The sequence below is a fragment of the Ruditapes philippinarum genome, unplaced genomic scaffold (genome assembly GCF_026571515.1).
Source record: "Ruditapes philippinarum isolate M1 unplaced genomic scaffold, ASM2657151v2 ctg2836_1_1_1_1, whole genome shotgun sequence".
Lineage (NCBI taxonomy): Eukaryota > Metazoa > Mollusca > Bivalvia > Venerida > Veneridae > Ruditapes > Ruditapes philippinarum.
The window spans coordinates 128,787-145,396 of record NW_026863722.1 but is presented as its reverse complement, the minus strand read 5'-3'; the positions used below and the strand labels follow the sequence as shown (position 1 = coordinate 145,396).

Here is a 16,610-nt window from a genome sequence, read left to right as displayed (position 1 = left end):
AGTTTTTGCAAAGTTTTGCTCCCTCTTCATTTTACATTTTCTGCCATTGTTACCCCTTTTTTGGGTGCTTTTTCTCAGCAACTATGACTTAATTTTTTCACTTCAAATTGGTATATATGTTCACTATCAAAGTAAGACGCCATTTCGACAGGTAAAATTGTTCTCATTTTTTCAAGTTATGTCCCTTTTTTAAAATGGCAGAATTGATAATGTTGCACAGCAGCCGGTTAGTGCAAGCTAACAAAATTGCCATTTTTGTATAACGTTCAATGCTATCAGTATTCATTGTTTTGTTCAAATTCACGTTTGTATTCATGAAATATTTCTCCTTATCCAGTTTAACTCAGTGAGCCCAATTATAAATTTATTCTCTCTAAGGTTATTTTCTCAACCAAATTTTGAAAAGTTCAGTAACCCTACACAAACATTTTAAGTTGTAACTAAATTTGGAGTTTAATGAAAACAATAAGAACTAATTTCACTTATTAAAGCAATAAGATTTGGCGAAGACACACATTTTTTTTGTAAAACTTTATACGATTACATCTTATTCAAATCTCGTTTATTGATTTTATTTAACATGCCTTTTAAGTGCGTTAATATCAATATTTTTTTGCAAGGGTGAATCTCCGCAAAAGATAAGATTCATCAGTGCACCCGTAGACCGGACGATAAAGAGAGGTGAAGGTCACGTAGAAGAATGTGAAGTTGAAGTTCCACATGGAGTGCAGGTAGAATATACTTGGTAAGAGAAAAATCATTATAGTTTTTTTAGATGTTTATTAAAACATAAATCAGGAATCAAGGACGGTCAAAAGAGAAAGACTAAGATTTTCGACAAACCGTTAAAAACAATGGCAAAAGTAGGGATCGAACCACAGATTTTTTATTATATGGGATAACCACTTTACCGACTGTGCCATTGCGGATGTGACGAGAACATATACACTACGCTAGTGTTGAGTTACGCAAACATTAGTTATATACTTAATAATAATTCTCGTAAACTATACGGACAAAACCGTAGTGGGATCGAATATTTAAGTGCTATAATGTATTCATCATTGACAGGTCAATAAAATCAAATCATATAAATAGTTTACCATGGTTAAAAGGCACAAGACAGGGAGATATAAGTAGTTTGTACATTTTGTGAACGACCTATCTACACTGTACTTATCTTCGGGAACAATGTGATAGTGGTATAAATGTGAATAGATGTAATAATATCCCTGATATTATCACGTTATTATTTGCTGATGTTGCAAACTCAGCTGACACAGTTGTTAGCTTGCGACGCAATCTTAACGTTGTCAAATAGAATAGAGAAAAACAGAATAACTAAAGAAAGATCAACACGACAATCTTGAAAATGTTGCAGGCTCGGTTTGATTGAACCTGTTCATGGACGATCCTGTGAAATTACCGTCACTCTAGCATCGGCTAAAGCAGATTTAACATTTAAACATGAAAATTATGAAATTTTGAATTTAGAAACATCCGCAGATGGCGGTTATCATTAAACCTACAACGTGACACAGAAGTGTCATTCTAAGAAAAGCGGCATATATGGAGGCTATTCGTTGCCAAAAATCCAGCCTTGTTGATCTGGGTTGAACAGTTTGTTAATGGAAAAAATACAATTGTACTATTTTGTATGTAAACTCCAATGTTGCATACTTGGATTGAGTTTGCCGATTTAACATTTTTGTAAACATGCATTTCAACAAAATAAATTTTGTTAAACGACAAAACATTAACTGATAGTAGCAATACCAAGTGTTCGAATACTCAAAACAGAAGTTACATTCTTAGCTTTACATTGTCGAACCATCATGATTCAGATCAGCATAATCCCGCTTTACACGTTTTTCAATAGGAGATAAAATAAGCTCCGCCCATTTTCCCGCCCACTAAATCATCGTAAACAAACGTATTTTCCGCTCATTTTCGGTATTTACCGTCGGCGACAAGAAGCGGCGTAGTTTCCGTTTATTATACCTTTTAGGTGTTTAGTTACTAAACATAATTCACTTGCATGATTGCCTACAATCAACATCAGCGGACTTTAACCCATTACTTCATGAGCATTTTGTGAAAAATGGCTGTTTTCATTGAAAAGTCTCCTGTTACAAGTTCAATTTGCTATAATACTATAAAAACTGCTTCAACACTAATCAAACTTGGCACAAATGTTGACTGGACCATTGCCCTTGCAACAACATGCTCAGGCTTAAATTTTCTGTTACCATGGCAACGAGGGGACATCTCAAAATTGCCAAAAATCACTATTTTGCGTTGATTTTTCCATCAAAATTGATTTCAAAGTGCTGCAACTTCTCAATGGATTGAGATAAAGTCAAATGCTTTTCAGCGTTGGTTACACGTTACCTTATGATCAATCTGGGGTCATTTACAGCCTCTCACAAGTCCAAAATTTTCTTGGCGATGAGGGGGACTCCGCCCCCCTTCAAACCCCCCAGATTGTGGGCCGCGCCGAAAAAGAGGTCACTTTTTTTAACAACATTTCTCAAACAAAAACAAGTGTTTGGGGCCTAAATAAGGCATTTTTTCATCCTTTGAGACAACAAAATAGGGGGGGGGGTGAAAAAGGCGTTAAAAGGCGTGTATATGAAGTAATGGGTTAACAGAAAATGATGAAAATACTTGAAATTACCCTAAATCGCGTTTTTTCATGTTTAAACATGGCCTGTCATATAAATTTGAAGAAAAATTCTTGTTTTGTAGATTTTTTTATTTTTTTCATTAACCCATTACTTCATGAGCATTTTGTGAAAAATGGCTGTTTTCATTAAAAAGTCTCCTGTTACAAGTTCAATTTGCTATAATACTATAAAAACTGCTTCAACACTAATCAAACTTGGCACAAATGTTGACTGGACCATTGCCCTTGCAACAACATGCTCAGGCTTAAATTTTCTGTTACCATGGCAACGAGGGGACATCTCAAAAATGCCAAAAATCACTATTTTGCGTTGATTTTTCCATCAAAATTGATTTCAAAGTGCTGCAACATCTCAATGGATTGAGATAAAGTCAAATGCTTTTCAGCGTTGGTTACACGTTACCTTATGATCAATCTGGGGTCATTTACAGCCTCTCACAAGTCCAAAATTTTCTTGGCGATGAGGGGGACTCCGCCCCCTTCAAACCCCCCCAAACAGAAGGGGGCACATCCCCCTTCTGGCAACCCCCTGATGTATCTTTTGGATGGGGGGCCGCGCCGAAAAAGAGGTCACTTTTTTTAACAACATTTCTCAAACAAAAACAAGTGTTTGGGGCCTAAATAAGGCATTTTTTCATCATTTGAGACAACAAAAAAGGGGGGGGAAAAAGGCGTTAAAAGGCGTGTATATGAAGTAATGGGTTAAAGGAATATAGGCATATAAGTTTTAAAACGTTGTAGACACCACATTTCCTGGAAAAAGAAACTTAAAAAAACACCAGGTTACATACTGTCTGACGTTAAATATTTTTCAGCATCAGCGGACTTTAAAGGAATATAGGCATATAAGTTTTAAAACGTTGTAGACACCACATTTCCTGGAAAAAGAAACTTAAAAAAAAAACACCAGGTTACATACTGTCTGACGTTAAATATTTTTCAAGGAAGTGAAAACTATTGAAAAGACTATATTCAACGACAAATAAATTTTACTGATGGTATTCCAAGTTGCATAGGAATGAGTAACATTTACAGTTAAGCTGCTACCTTACCACTTTCAAATTTTCAAGTCAACATCTGATAGAGATTTTGATACGACTAATTATACTAATACAGACCAAATTCTGGCTGTTGTCTTTCCTAGTAGTACTATTATATTAGTAACCTTAATTCTAGCGTATGACTTGACAAGAAAAAAAACTTTTAACAATTATAGTAAAATTATAACCAAAGTTGTATGTACCCTTTCGTACATAACTTTTTATTTTTACCATATATTTTCCCATTTTTCCCATTTTGTTTTTCAGTAAAATTTAAATGACTCCAAATGTATGTATGTTGATTATCAATTTATGTATACCTTGTTTATTTTATCTCTTAGAAAGCCATCACTTACAAAACTTAATAAATATTCTGTGTAGTATTTCATGTACATAAAAGTAGTTGTCTGTTTTTGATCATATAGACAGCAAATCTAGACAGAAAATCTAGGTAACAGCTAATGACAGCATGTATACACATATTTCAGAGGTGCTATTGATTCAGCACAATGCATAATAAAGTTTCCTTTTAAAAGGAAAGGCTTACACAGTTGTGCCTTCATCCCAACCCTTTAAAATTGTTTTTTTTTCTGGTTTCAATTTATTATCACATTTTTTTTTGAATTACGGTATTTGTATATCATAAAGGGTTTATTTAGTTTTGTTTTGTTTTTTTGAAAAACCGAATATTTTTTTGTCAAAACGATTTGAAATCTATTCTCTATTGTATAAAACTAATAAAGAAAATGATCAATCGTAAAAATACTAACGTGATACTGAAGGAAAACAAGTGTGCACATTTCATTTCCCCTTTTTCGCAGCAAAATCATTCCTTTGCTTTATAGACAAGTAAATGCACTAAAATACTTCGTTACATGGTACCAATTAATAAGTATGTATCAACTATGTTACACGATCACAAATAGACGATGCGCTATCTGTAGATCAGCACGTGGCAAGGTTAATGATATGCATGGGCTATTTTTAGATTACCTCACCAAGAAGTTGAATTGCGTTCAGTAGATCTAAATATAACTCGATCATGCGTGATTTGGTAAGCAGAACCACCCTTTGAAGACGGAATACTACTACAGTCACCATTCTCTATTGTATAAAACTAATACAGACAAAAAACAATTATAAAAGAAACTAACTTTTGCGTCTTGAAAAACATTTGAAACGGAACAATTTCGTTTATAATTTATTTACGGTTTAAACCGATAAATCAAGTAAAAATAGAAATCCTATTTATATAAACAAACTGGGATTACCGAAGTAACTTAAAATAGCTTAGATTTCCGTAATATTACTTTGTCTGATTCCGCAGTATGACGGAATCGCCCGAATTGTCACGATTGCAATCGGAACTACATCGGCTATTATCATTAATCCGAAGAGTGACGGAAATAGCCAAAAAGTTGCGATTGGCACGATTGCAGCTGGTTTCCCGTTCAACCATGCACCAACAGATATAAGCAGGAAACCACCTAACCGGAACAAGTTTTCAAAATGAAATGGCAAAAAGACCTTAACCTACGCCAGCTTACATATATTTAACAATAAAAGGCTAAATCACATTCTATGACTCAAAATACCTCTCAATGGAGGTAAACAGAGTTGCCATGATACACTGAATATTTATTTCAACATTAAAATGGGACAAATTCACAAGTTTTGGTTATACAACGGAATTATCGATAGTAAACTTTGCATTGTTTCGTGGTTATACACTTGGTCAAAAATATGAGTTTTTCTACAACCCAACATAGTCCTTTAAAGAAAGAAGGCACAGGCTTATTGTTCAGTTCTCTTTTTTCATGTTGCCAAAAGTGCCTTCCATGTATCGCATTATAGTACTATTTGCTGAAGGTAAAAAAAAATATGCTCAAGAGTATTGCTGTGGGTCACAAAACCCTATCATTGATATCAATGAATAGTGGTGTGTGTCATTATATATGGGAAACATTTCCTTATGTTATTTCACCAACTTTAGCTTTTGCATATTAATATGCTCATTATCAGTATATACGTTGTTACAATTTTAAATTATATCTTAACCAATTTTGCATTACTTGAATATCCTGTACTAGAATACGTTTTAACAAAATCAGAGGATGTTCAAAGTCAAGATTGATGTAACAGTTTCTATATAATTTGAAATATTTTTGTACCAGCAAGAGTTACCTCTCTTTATATTCTGCTTTCGTGAAATTAGCTCCGCCTATTAATTTTCGTCTATTTCCGTGATAATTCCATACATGGAAGTTGCAAAATCGTTTACAAATGTTAATCGCGTTAGAATGTAAAAGGAAAGTGTGGTGTCGTAAACCTGAGTGTGTCAAGTTGATGCAGTTACATTCTCAACGTCATGATGCACAGCATTAAACGTATTGTGTACGTTCTATCGTTTACATTTCTACATGTCGCAAATTTGAAATTATACATTTATAAATACAGTTTGCAATTTATCTAAGTTGCATGTTAACAGCTTTCATTTTATCAAATCGAGATAATCAAAATGCTTAATACCAGTGCAGTATGTAACTCTCGGATCGACAATTAGATTTTTACTAATCTGTTTAGTAGAACCGAAGTATGCATTGTCAAGTTTCAAAGGCTGGGTTTTTGGCAACGAATAGCCTCTATAGGCGTATGGTAAAAAGTAAATTTATGCGTCTGCTCTAAACGAAAAAACAATGGGAGAACTAAATAAAATGGAATTTAAAAAAAAGTGTTTTTTTCGTGAACACTTTTTTTTGTGACATTGTCGGCATTAGTGTCAATAAAGGTAAGACAGTTATAAAAGTATTCCGTAGATTTGGTCCTTCAAAATACTCAGTGATAAAGAAATGTTTGGATATCCCAATCAACACTTCATCAGTATAAATATATGGGACTCCTTTCCACCCTTAAATTGTCATGCTTTAAAGCTCTGTATAAGTTGGCGTCTTAAACAACAAAATCTGTATACTGTATAAGTGTAAATAAAAGGCAGTTTGGATATTTTGATTATTTGGAATGTTCTAAACTGTTTGATTTAATGGATAAAGTTATACTTTAGTACGGATTAAAGATATAGGGATTGAAACACTCCGATATTATTAGAAAGTTCGAAGAAAGTACTGTAAGCATATTTTAATAATTTAAATATTATTATTAATATAATCATTATCATTTTTATCATTATTATCATTATTGTTATTTTTATTATTAATGTATTTTCAATGAAATACAATGAAATTAGTTTTACATTACTTGCTATGTATGTAATATTATAACTAACAGTGAATAAGGGGACAAGGTTATGCAGTGGAACAATTTTAACGGAAAACGCCATCATCTTGTTTTTTCGTATTTTTATTGTTGACGTCAACGACGTTTTTGTATTTATAACATATTGTAAGATAAAACATATAAGCTGGTAAATATGCGATTTATAAAAATAAACAGAAACTCCTTGGAGATAGAAAAGTTGTTCAGTAGATAAGCATTTTTTAAGATGTTAATTTAACAACCAATAAGATGTTGCGCCTAAGCGAACGCGGTCGTTTATCATTATATGATAATCATAATGTTATAAGACTTGTAAAATATTGGTGTCAATTGCTGCCAATGCAGAATCATAAAAATCCTAAAAACTGTTATCAGATGCACAAAGACGTTTATGACGTAGGATGACGTACAAGGGCATCAGATTCGATAAACTTTTTTAAATTTGTTTTTTTTGTTCGCATGGATGTCTCAAACTTTGGGTGATATCAATTTATGACAAGTACTAAATTAAAACAGCGAGTATCTGATTGTCTTACACAAAACTGGCGTAATCGTAATAAATAATTCTCCTAGATGTGACTTTAGATATGGAGAAAAGTTCATCAAGGAAAGACGGCGTTCAATGAACACAACCCCCATACAACCCAGCAACAAGAACCGGTGGCAAAAGTCCAGGAGGACCCCAAACAAAATCAGGACAGCACGCAAGGCAGAACACTAACACACCAATCATTAAAATGACACTCAATAACAAACAACAGTTACTGACAAGGAAAAGGTCCACAAAGTAAAGGGACACGGGACAATGGGATCGGCAAAATAAAAGACAAGAAGCAAAAGGGAGAATACTTACCGTAGACGAGAAAAAGCATGGTACACAACAAGTGTCACCAAAACAAAGACATATATCTGAAAAAACAGAGGGCGCCGTCTTGGAACGTGCAGCAGCATAAGTACTGCTGGGGAGTTTAACCCGGTAAATGGTGCACCAAACCCACCATGTTCCTTTAAACGAGATATTGTAAATAAAATGAATCCCTGCCAAGCGAAATTCTGTCAGTTGTTACGGTTGCAATAGGTTAAATAAATAAAACAAATCTGGAAACAAAATGATCCCTCGGAAGCGCCAATCACACCAAAATTACATGAAAAAAGGTGAAATAAGTAAAACACAGAAATGATCATGTAGTAACATGCAAAAGTAAACCCAATGAACTTAACGAAAGTACTCAATTTCTTAAAGGAAGACAAAGCAACAAGAAAATCACTTACATGGTCCAGCGAAGCAAAACAGAAGACGAACATTAACCTTTTACCCCACGAGCATATTGCGAAAAATGGCCGTTTTCATTGAAAAGCCTCCTGTCCCTCCAGTTCAAACTGCCATGAAACTATGAAAATACTAATGAAACTTGGCACAAATGTTGACTACACCATAGCCTCTGTAACAGCATGCTCAATGGTAAATTTCCTGTTACCATGGCAATGGGGGTGGTCTCCAAATTGCCAAAAATCACTATTTTGCATTGTTTTTTTTCCATCAAAACGGATTTCAAAGTGCTGCAACTTCTCAATGAATTGAGATAGAGTAAAAGGCTTTTCAGTGTCGGTTATTAGTTACCCTATGATCGATCTGAGGCCAATTTTAGCCTGTCACATGTCCAAAATTTTCTTGGCGATGAGGGGGACTCCGCCCCCCTTTAAAGCCCCCAAACAGAAGGGGGCACACCCCCCTTCTGGCAACCCCCTGATGTAATATTTGGATGGGTGACGGCGCCGAAAAAATGAAGACCCAAAACAATATCAGATACTTTACTTTAAATCAAAGTCGGATTTCAAAGTTTCAAAGTTGCGGGGATTACTGTTTATCCGGTTTAGTTACATTAGTCTCAAGGAAAGGATCTAGACTCTGTGTTTACAACGACCTTTCAACATGAAACGAAACGTTACTATCAAAATGTAAAATAAGTCAGTGATTTGTTCATGTATATGGACAGTTGTACGTCAACACTAGAGACCTAATGTACAATGTTGTTCTGCTAATCAAGATAAAAATAATCACATGCCGATGTATGACTTGCACATTATGAAACTATGATTATATGTATTTCTAATGTTGTACAAATATTTCCTTTGTTGTTCAAGTGTTTCATGTAATGGTATTCATTTGTTTCAGGCAAAGGTTTCTATAGAAAAGGTGGCATAATCGTTTCCAAACACTTGCCCATAAGTTCCCCATACACTAAAGTTTTCAATCAGTTTTCGAAATTTTATAAAATTTACTAAATAAATTAAAATAAATAAATAATTACATAAAGAATGGTGCATTTAGCGTTTATTAAAAAACAACATTAGGTATACTAGTAAAGGTAAATTAAAATAAAGATGACGCTTTAATGTTGATACTTTTAGGAGAAAAAAATGTCCCGCCTATATGTCAATTTTCAAGTTTGTTTTATTTCTAGGTCATTAAAAGAAACATTGATAGAGCCGTACAGTAAAAATGCAGGATTTGGAACTCATCCAGGTGGAATATTACAGGTGCGTTATAAATTTTCAAGCATTTTAATTTGAAATAAGAGAATTTGTTAACAGATAGGTTACTGTAATTATTTCGATTATATCAATATAAATTCATTCTGAATGATAGAAACCCCATCATTTCTCATTCGGGTATATATAATGTATACATTTACTGCTAATGAAATTCTAAATATCGAAATATTTTATATTAGATACTTATTTCTTCTGTTTGATTGTTGACGGAATAGAGAGGATAAGGTTTTTCATTTTAACTGAAAATGCTATTGGGTCAGAATTAAGCGTCCTTTGTAAGTCTTCTTAATTAAGAATAATCAGAAAAATCCTCAGTTTAATCCTATATCTAATATTCGATGGTCAAAACTGGTTCCGCAGAACTTGATTTACCCAGTAAATTATTCTACCTAATGAGAGGCAGATTGTACATGTATTCGGATAACGGCACAATTATTTTTGATGTCGTACGAGCAGGGATAAAAATTTGTATCTTAAGAAAGTAATATCTCAAAATATAGTTTATCAAAATGGAACTGCATACAGTAGTAGCATTTGGTGTATGGTACTGAGAACCGACCATATGAACCGGAGATGAGTCAGTTTTTGTCCATATTCCCAAATCATATATTTTCAACTTCACTATTCTAATGTTTAAGATTGATGACTTTTCGGACGCATTGGTGGGACAATATTCATGCTTTGCGACAACTTCAGGTGGAACAGCAGAACACACCTTTGAGTACAGGATTGCAGAGGATTGTAACGTCAGTAAGTTTAAAACATTAGCAATACAAAAAAGGATTTATTGTATTACAAATTGAAAAAATAAATGCAAATTTATCAAAGAAAAGATAAGCAACTAACAACATATGTGATCTAAATTTACAATCAAATTTACCAATGGCATTGACACTAAGTGTATAAAAAATACATATTTACATGTTAACACTGCACCATAATAGAGACAGAAAACTAAGGTTTGTAAAATTAGCATCTTAATTGTTATATACTTTATAAAAAGTACGTTAATACTCAGCAGTTTTATTAAATCTAACTGGTCGACTGGGTTGGGAATATTATCATTTTATCGAATCGCTACAATCTTATCTTTGAAAACCTGGAGATAAGGTTTAAAACGCACATTTAAGCAGGCTGTAGGGGCGATTGTGGTAGCACTTTCCTCTATCGTCTAGGGACATACTCAGTCAAATCGAGCCTGCTACATTTTCAATTTTGCCGTTGTGGACGTTCGTTAAGGTCTCTTTTTCCCTTTTTATGTGACTGTTAAAAGTTTCATTCAATAAAATTTCAATTGTTGTTTAAGCAATGTGGTCTCTTTTCTTAATGATTCCTAGTAGACTGTGGTTTAATATGATAGATAATACACTGTACTTATCCCCCACTCTAATACATCATCTGTTTGAATTATTGTGACGTTTTAAAGTTCAGATTTTGTAATTTTTGGTTGTTTGGTTATTTTTGACATTGTTTGGCATATTCAAATTTAACAGAAATATTCCCTGGACCTCAGTCAGAGAGCAAAAAAATAAACGAAATGGCTTTACTTACATGCCGGGTGGACAATCAGGCCAAAGCAGTTAGATGGAAGAAAGATGGAGTTTACATTGATTATGACAAAGATGATAGAATCAAGGTGTGTTTACTTTCTTAACTCAAACATTAATCATTTAATCAATTTCTGTGTATTCGAATTGTTTTGTTCAATTTGTAATAGATTATAAGAAAAACGAAATAAGTAAAATTTAAATTCTAGTTTTGTATATATATGGAAATTAAATAGCAAATATATTAATCTTGACATTTTATTAATTGAAAGCCATCACTTGTCTTTAACAGACAGACAGACAGACAGACAGAAAAATTTATTGACATAAACATTACAGACTTTGTCTTATATTTTACATATATAAACTAACATATATTAGTCAATTGATCACATAAAGTTCAAACAATAACTACATTTTTATCACAAAAATAAAGATATTTTAAGGAGGATGAATCAGGCAACTCACATTTTCTTGTTAAAAAGACAAGTTTGATGTTTCAAATTTGCAATTTCAAGACCTTCTTGACTTAAATGCGTTATATATGGATTTTGCCAGCTTTACAACAGTAACACAATTATCACTATTCAAAAGCTCTATAAACTTCATTACACTTTTATAGAATATTCTTTAATGAAATGTTTCCTTATATAAGCTTATACTGCACATACCATGACAAAATGATATTCATATTCAATATCTCTATTGCTACAAAATAAACAATATCGCACATTTCTTTCTACTCTATTTCTAGCGTATCGACCGGTTTCAATGACTAACTTGTTCGATGATAGTCTAAGCTTAGACAGAATGCTTCTAAATTTAAATGGCAATAAATCGAAATATTTTTCAAACCTTTATGAAATTTTATAATGTTTGTATACAACCAATGTTCCGCATCCCTGTAGCCATTGTTGTCAGTTTTTAAATAATCTATAATTACTCTTTCTTTAAAAACAAAGATTGAACTTATTTTAAGTCAACACAGAATTGATTGTTCCAAACCAAACATATGAAAAATCATAACGATCTAAAAGGTATTTTACATTTTCAGTTTTCATATAGACATATAGGCAAAATTTAAACTGTTCAATAGAATTTCTTTAAACTTGGCAAGTTATTAGAATATGATAACAGAAACATTTTAAACAGAAAACAAATTTGGGGTGACCGTTCTCATTTTCGAGTTATCTGCCTTTGGAATGGAATTCGTTGAATTTTCGTTGAATTCAAGGGCATATTATTTACAATGAAGCGAAACAATACATTTTTTCATATTTTCATGAAGTCTACCTTCTTTTTCAGTATGCAAAATTTCAAAAACAAATTTAGAGTGGATATTTTTTTCCCCACTTCTTAAAAATTCAGCTATTTTTATGAATTTAAAGTACCATTCTTTTCATTGAAAATATAACAGAACCTATAAAAGGAATTGCATATAATTATGAAATTATGTGTTGTATTCAACAATAAATAAAAAATATTATCCAGAAGTAAAAACAAAAATTCATTTACGTATAAGTTCTCTGCCCTTTAAATGACCTCAAATAAGTAGAAAATTCTGATTCAGCGGCAGACAACTCAAAAACCAAGTTTTTTCGTTTAAAATGTTTCTGTTATCATATTCTAGCAACATGCCAAGTTTAAAGAAATTCTGTAGAACAGTTTTAATTTTGCCTATATGTCTTTATGAAAACTTCCCAAAACGTCCTTAACTTGCCCAGTTATTTCTATAAACCGTACATTTACAAAATATTTATACATTTTTGCTAACAATATAATAGAAGACGTTACTATTTCTCACCAGAATTTAATGGTACGTCCAATTTTCCATAAACACCCACATTACTACAAATTCTTTTAACATTCAAAAGATATTTACAAAATTTTAAATGGTTACGTTCAATTTCTTTCGATTTAATTAAACGACTAATTTCACACCCACAATTGAGAGAAGCTGTAACAAAGGCGTCAAAGAGCTTGCAAATCATTCATCATGTGTAATAGTGTTACGCGCTAGCGGTCCTGGTGTCCGGATGGCCTTGGTATTGTATAACACAATATGCTATAGACAATGTAGTGTCCGGATGTCTGAGTGTGTGAGTGCTCGACCTTGATACCAGCTCCACTTATTAAAAATATATGATGCGCTAGCGGTCCTAGCGTCCGGATGGCCTTGGTATTGTAAAACACAATATGCTATAGACAATGTAATGTCCGGATGACTGAGTGTGTGAGTGCTCGACCTTGGTATCAGCTCCACTTATACTGCTCAGTTCACCAGGCTGGTTATCCCAATGCTCCGAGTCTCTTGCAATATTGTCAGGATACAGGACTTAGGCTTCAGGGTGAAGGGCAAACAAATGGGCTATGGACTTCAGTACTCAATAAAGGGGGGGGGAAGGTCTCAACCAGTATGGGTAAATAAGAATTAAAATCTATTTTTGTACACAATGACAAAAGACAAGTGACAAAGTATAATCAATTTAATTTTCTGTTAAATCTAAAGCAATCAGAACATGCTCATAAATTAATAACAAAGTTTCATGTTTTAACAACTTAATTAAAACTCATTAAATTATCTACCAACCTATGGCTAACCACTATATTTACTGAAATGCTAAACCCTTGTGCAAGTATATGAATAACTTATAATTTACTGTTCACTGTATATAGAACCTACAAGCCTCAAACTCATATGGCAATGTAATAAATGATTTAAAATGCACAAGTTTACTTAAAGATATTTAGAAAAACTATTATTACTTATCAATGAGAAATCTACAAAAACATTACAAGATTTCTCTTACAAAAATATTTCTTTGAAGATATAAAATCTTTTATTAAACCAAGAAAAAAGTACTATTAATAATTTTTCTCTAGTGTCTATTCGCTATTTTGTTAAGTCACACCAACCTTTTAGAAAAATAAATGCTTTAAAATAAAAATTTAAAATATTACTACTAGAGTAACGGGTGCCCAGGCCGAAAAAAATATCTGAAGGCCCAGAACGCAGCAAGACGTCTGGTATTTATACAAAACTGAGTGCTACCGATGTAGCATGCAACAAAATGATGCATAAATGCATCATTCTTGTAGCATAAAACAAGAACGCATCAATGCAGCATTAATGACGTAGCAAAAGCGCGCATCTACTGCAGCAGTGATGCAAACTTAATATTTTGAATAATCATACCGAGTAGACACTAAAAATAAAGATAGAAATGTAAGATAAAAATAATTACATTATATGGACGTTTTCTACAGTTTAACAAGCTGGCCATAGCAATCTATTCTCAAATCAAGACAATGTAAACGATACGGAAAAATTATCCTTAGCGCACCGGCGTCCGTAGCAATACAACCGGAAGTTGTCATAACAAAATGGCCGCCTCCTGTACAACAACAATGTGCCAGTGTTTACAAATTAAATTAATAAAATTCGAAGGTTTAACATGGATTTTAAACAAGTTACTTCACACAATAAAAGAAAACATGTGTTATTAACGATTTAAACTGGATTTATCACAAAAACGTCACGGACTAGGATAAACTGAGCAGCAAAAGTGAAAATACAAACACTTTACATTTTGAACGGAGACAGTGCAATGTAAAAACTAAGAAATCCTGGCAAAACGCATAGATAAGGCAAGTTGAGCTGAATATTTAAACAGTCCAACTGTCTTGATTTATACGGGAAGCCAGTGAAAGCTGCAAATCTATTTACTGTTACAAAAAGAAAAAAAGAAAAGGTCACAGAATAGATGAAAATCACATGAAAATCACCAGGTAAGTATCAGTTACCATTAAATACCGGGGCACTACAATAGAGCCTCTTTTTCTTAAGACAATAACATTCGTCTTCAAAGTTTTCACTTCCAGACCCTTATACAATATGTAAAAAGCAAGTTAAGGCTATTTTGTAGGTCGCTAACTGTATCGCCTAAAATAACCATGTCGTCTTCAAATAACAAAAGTATGAACGTTATCTCATCTAGTGATAAACCACTGTCATCTTTTTCTTGCAAAACTAGTTCAAGGAAACGATAATTAAGGAGAACATCAAAAGGGACAAAACCTCTCCTTATTTTAGACCTACAGAACATTCGTTGGATTCCGAATATGAATTACACAATTTTTAACACAAACTTTAACATGTGGGAATACATGTCCTTTACTATTCATAATAGGTTTCCATCAGTGCTTAATTAATACTTTTTTTTTTACTTTTCATATCATCAATATAGCAATACAAACGATTATTTTCATTTAAAACTTTGTGTAAAATAGCATTTAAAACAATACAGCATCAATTGTTGAAGAACGCGTGCGTAAGCGGAATTGCTTGTCACTAAATGCGTTATAAATTTCTGACGCTTATTCAATATTCCTGTAAAAATGTTTGATTACAAGTGTAAACGTTACGTAGTCACACGGCTCCACATAACCATTCATCTAAAAATGTCAGGAATTTAGAATAGCATTAAACATATCAACCATATGAGAAAAGAGTATATTGTTTATCAAACTATCCATGCCGCAAGTTTTATTCTTCTTTATTTTCTTAATTCAGCAGAAGTAATTGGCTTATCTAGCTCATCAACACTGTCTGTCCCACAATGCTTTCACATGGGTTTATGTGGATATTGTAGTAGAAGTTTTTAACTTATTTATTTCTATTCATGAACTTTAATGAGTCTATAAATATAAAAGCACAGACATTTGGGGTTTGGAGCTCAAAAGCCTTTAAAATCCAAATAAAATGCATATTTGTCAATCCGAGCACATGTACTGATCATATATATCAAAAAAACTTAATATAAGCCGTTTTGAAAAAATTTCATATTTCAACATCTATAATAATACACAAGATAAAAATGTTCGCCGGAAAAAAATCCGCACCCCTACCGTCATAATCACCATGTATTTTATTCCATTTCCAATATTTTCACATAATCCTTTGGTCCATCGACACAGAAGATATAATTCTTCACGATGATGGTCAATTTTAAACTTCAACGGTAATATAAACAACGCAACAGCCGAAATAAACATCAATATTATCGCCGTTTTTTTCCAACGACAAAATCTTTCGATAAATTCAATGGACCAGACGGCTATGAACGAAGCTATCCGATTATGTGGCCCCAGCTTTGCCGTGTGCAAAATGCGCAGCACTTTTAAGTTTGGGAACCACATAATCGTATTTTATATCATTGTATGGACCGCACACCGGATAAAATCGTGTTTTTAGTAAAAACAAATTGGAGAAAATTACCAGGGCAAAGAAAATATTCGATATTTCAGCTGATATGACACTTATTTGACCTGGGTTTGATTTTTTTTATCTTCCCCCAATACATTTACATGCCAGACTTGAAAAAACTACAGATATAAACAAATAATCAAAATTTGATGTACCTTTATTTGTAAAAATGACTATGTTGCTTACGGAAGAAACTATTTCCCCAAGTATAGATGATCAAAAATCTGGAAACAAAGTGAGTT

At 32.9% G+C, this 16,610-nt stretch overlaps 1 protein-coding gene across 1 annotated transcript in view; it reads left to right on the top strand.

Moving 5' to 3' along the window:
* LOC132723135 (uncharacterized) overlaps positions 1–16,610 on the top strand; it is a 150,005-nt gene that overhangs the window by 16,669 nt on the left and 116,726 nt on the right. The window contains exons 12-15 of the mRNA XM_060707807.1: positions 621–745; positions 9,465–9,540; positions 10,194–10,305; positions 11,049–11,191. Of these exons, the coding sequence (XP_060563790.1) occupies positions 621–745; positions 9,465–9,540; positions 10,194–10,305; positions 11,049–11,191 (456 nt within the window). The remainder of the gene's footprint in view (positions 1–620; positions 746–9,464; positions 9,541–10,193; positions 10,306–11,048; positions 11,192–16,610) is intronic.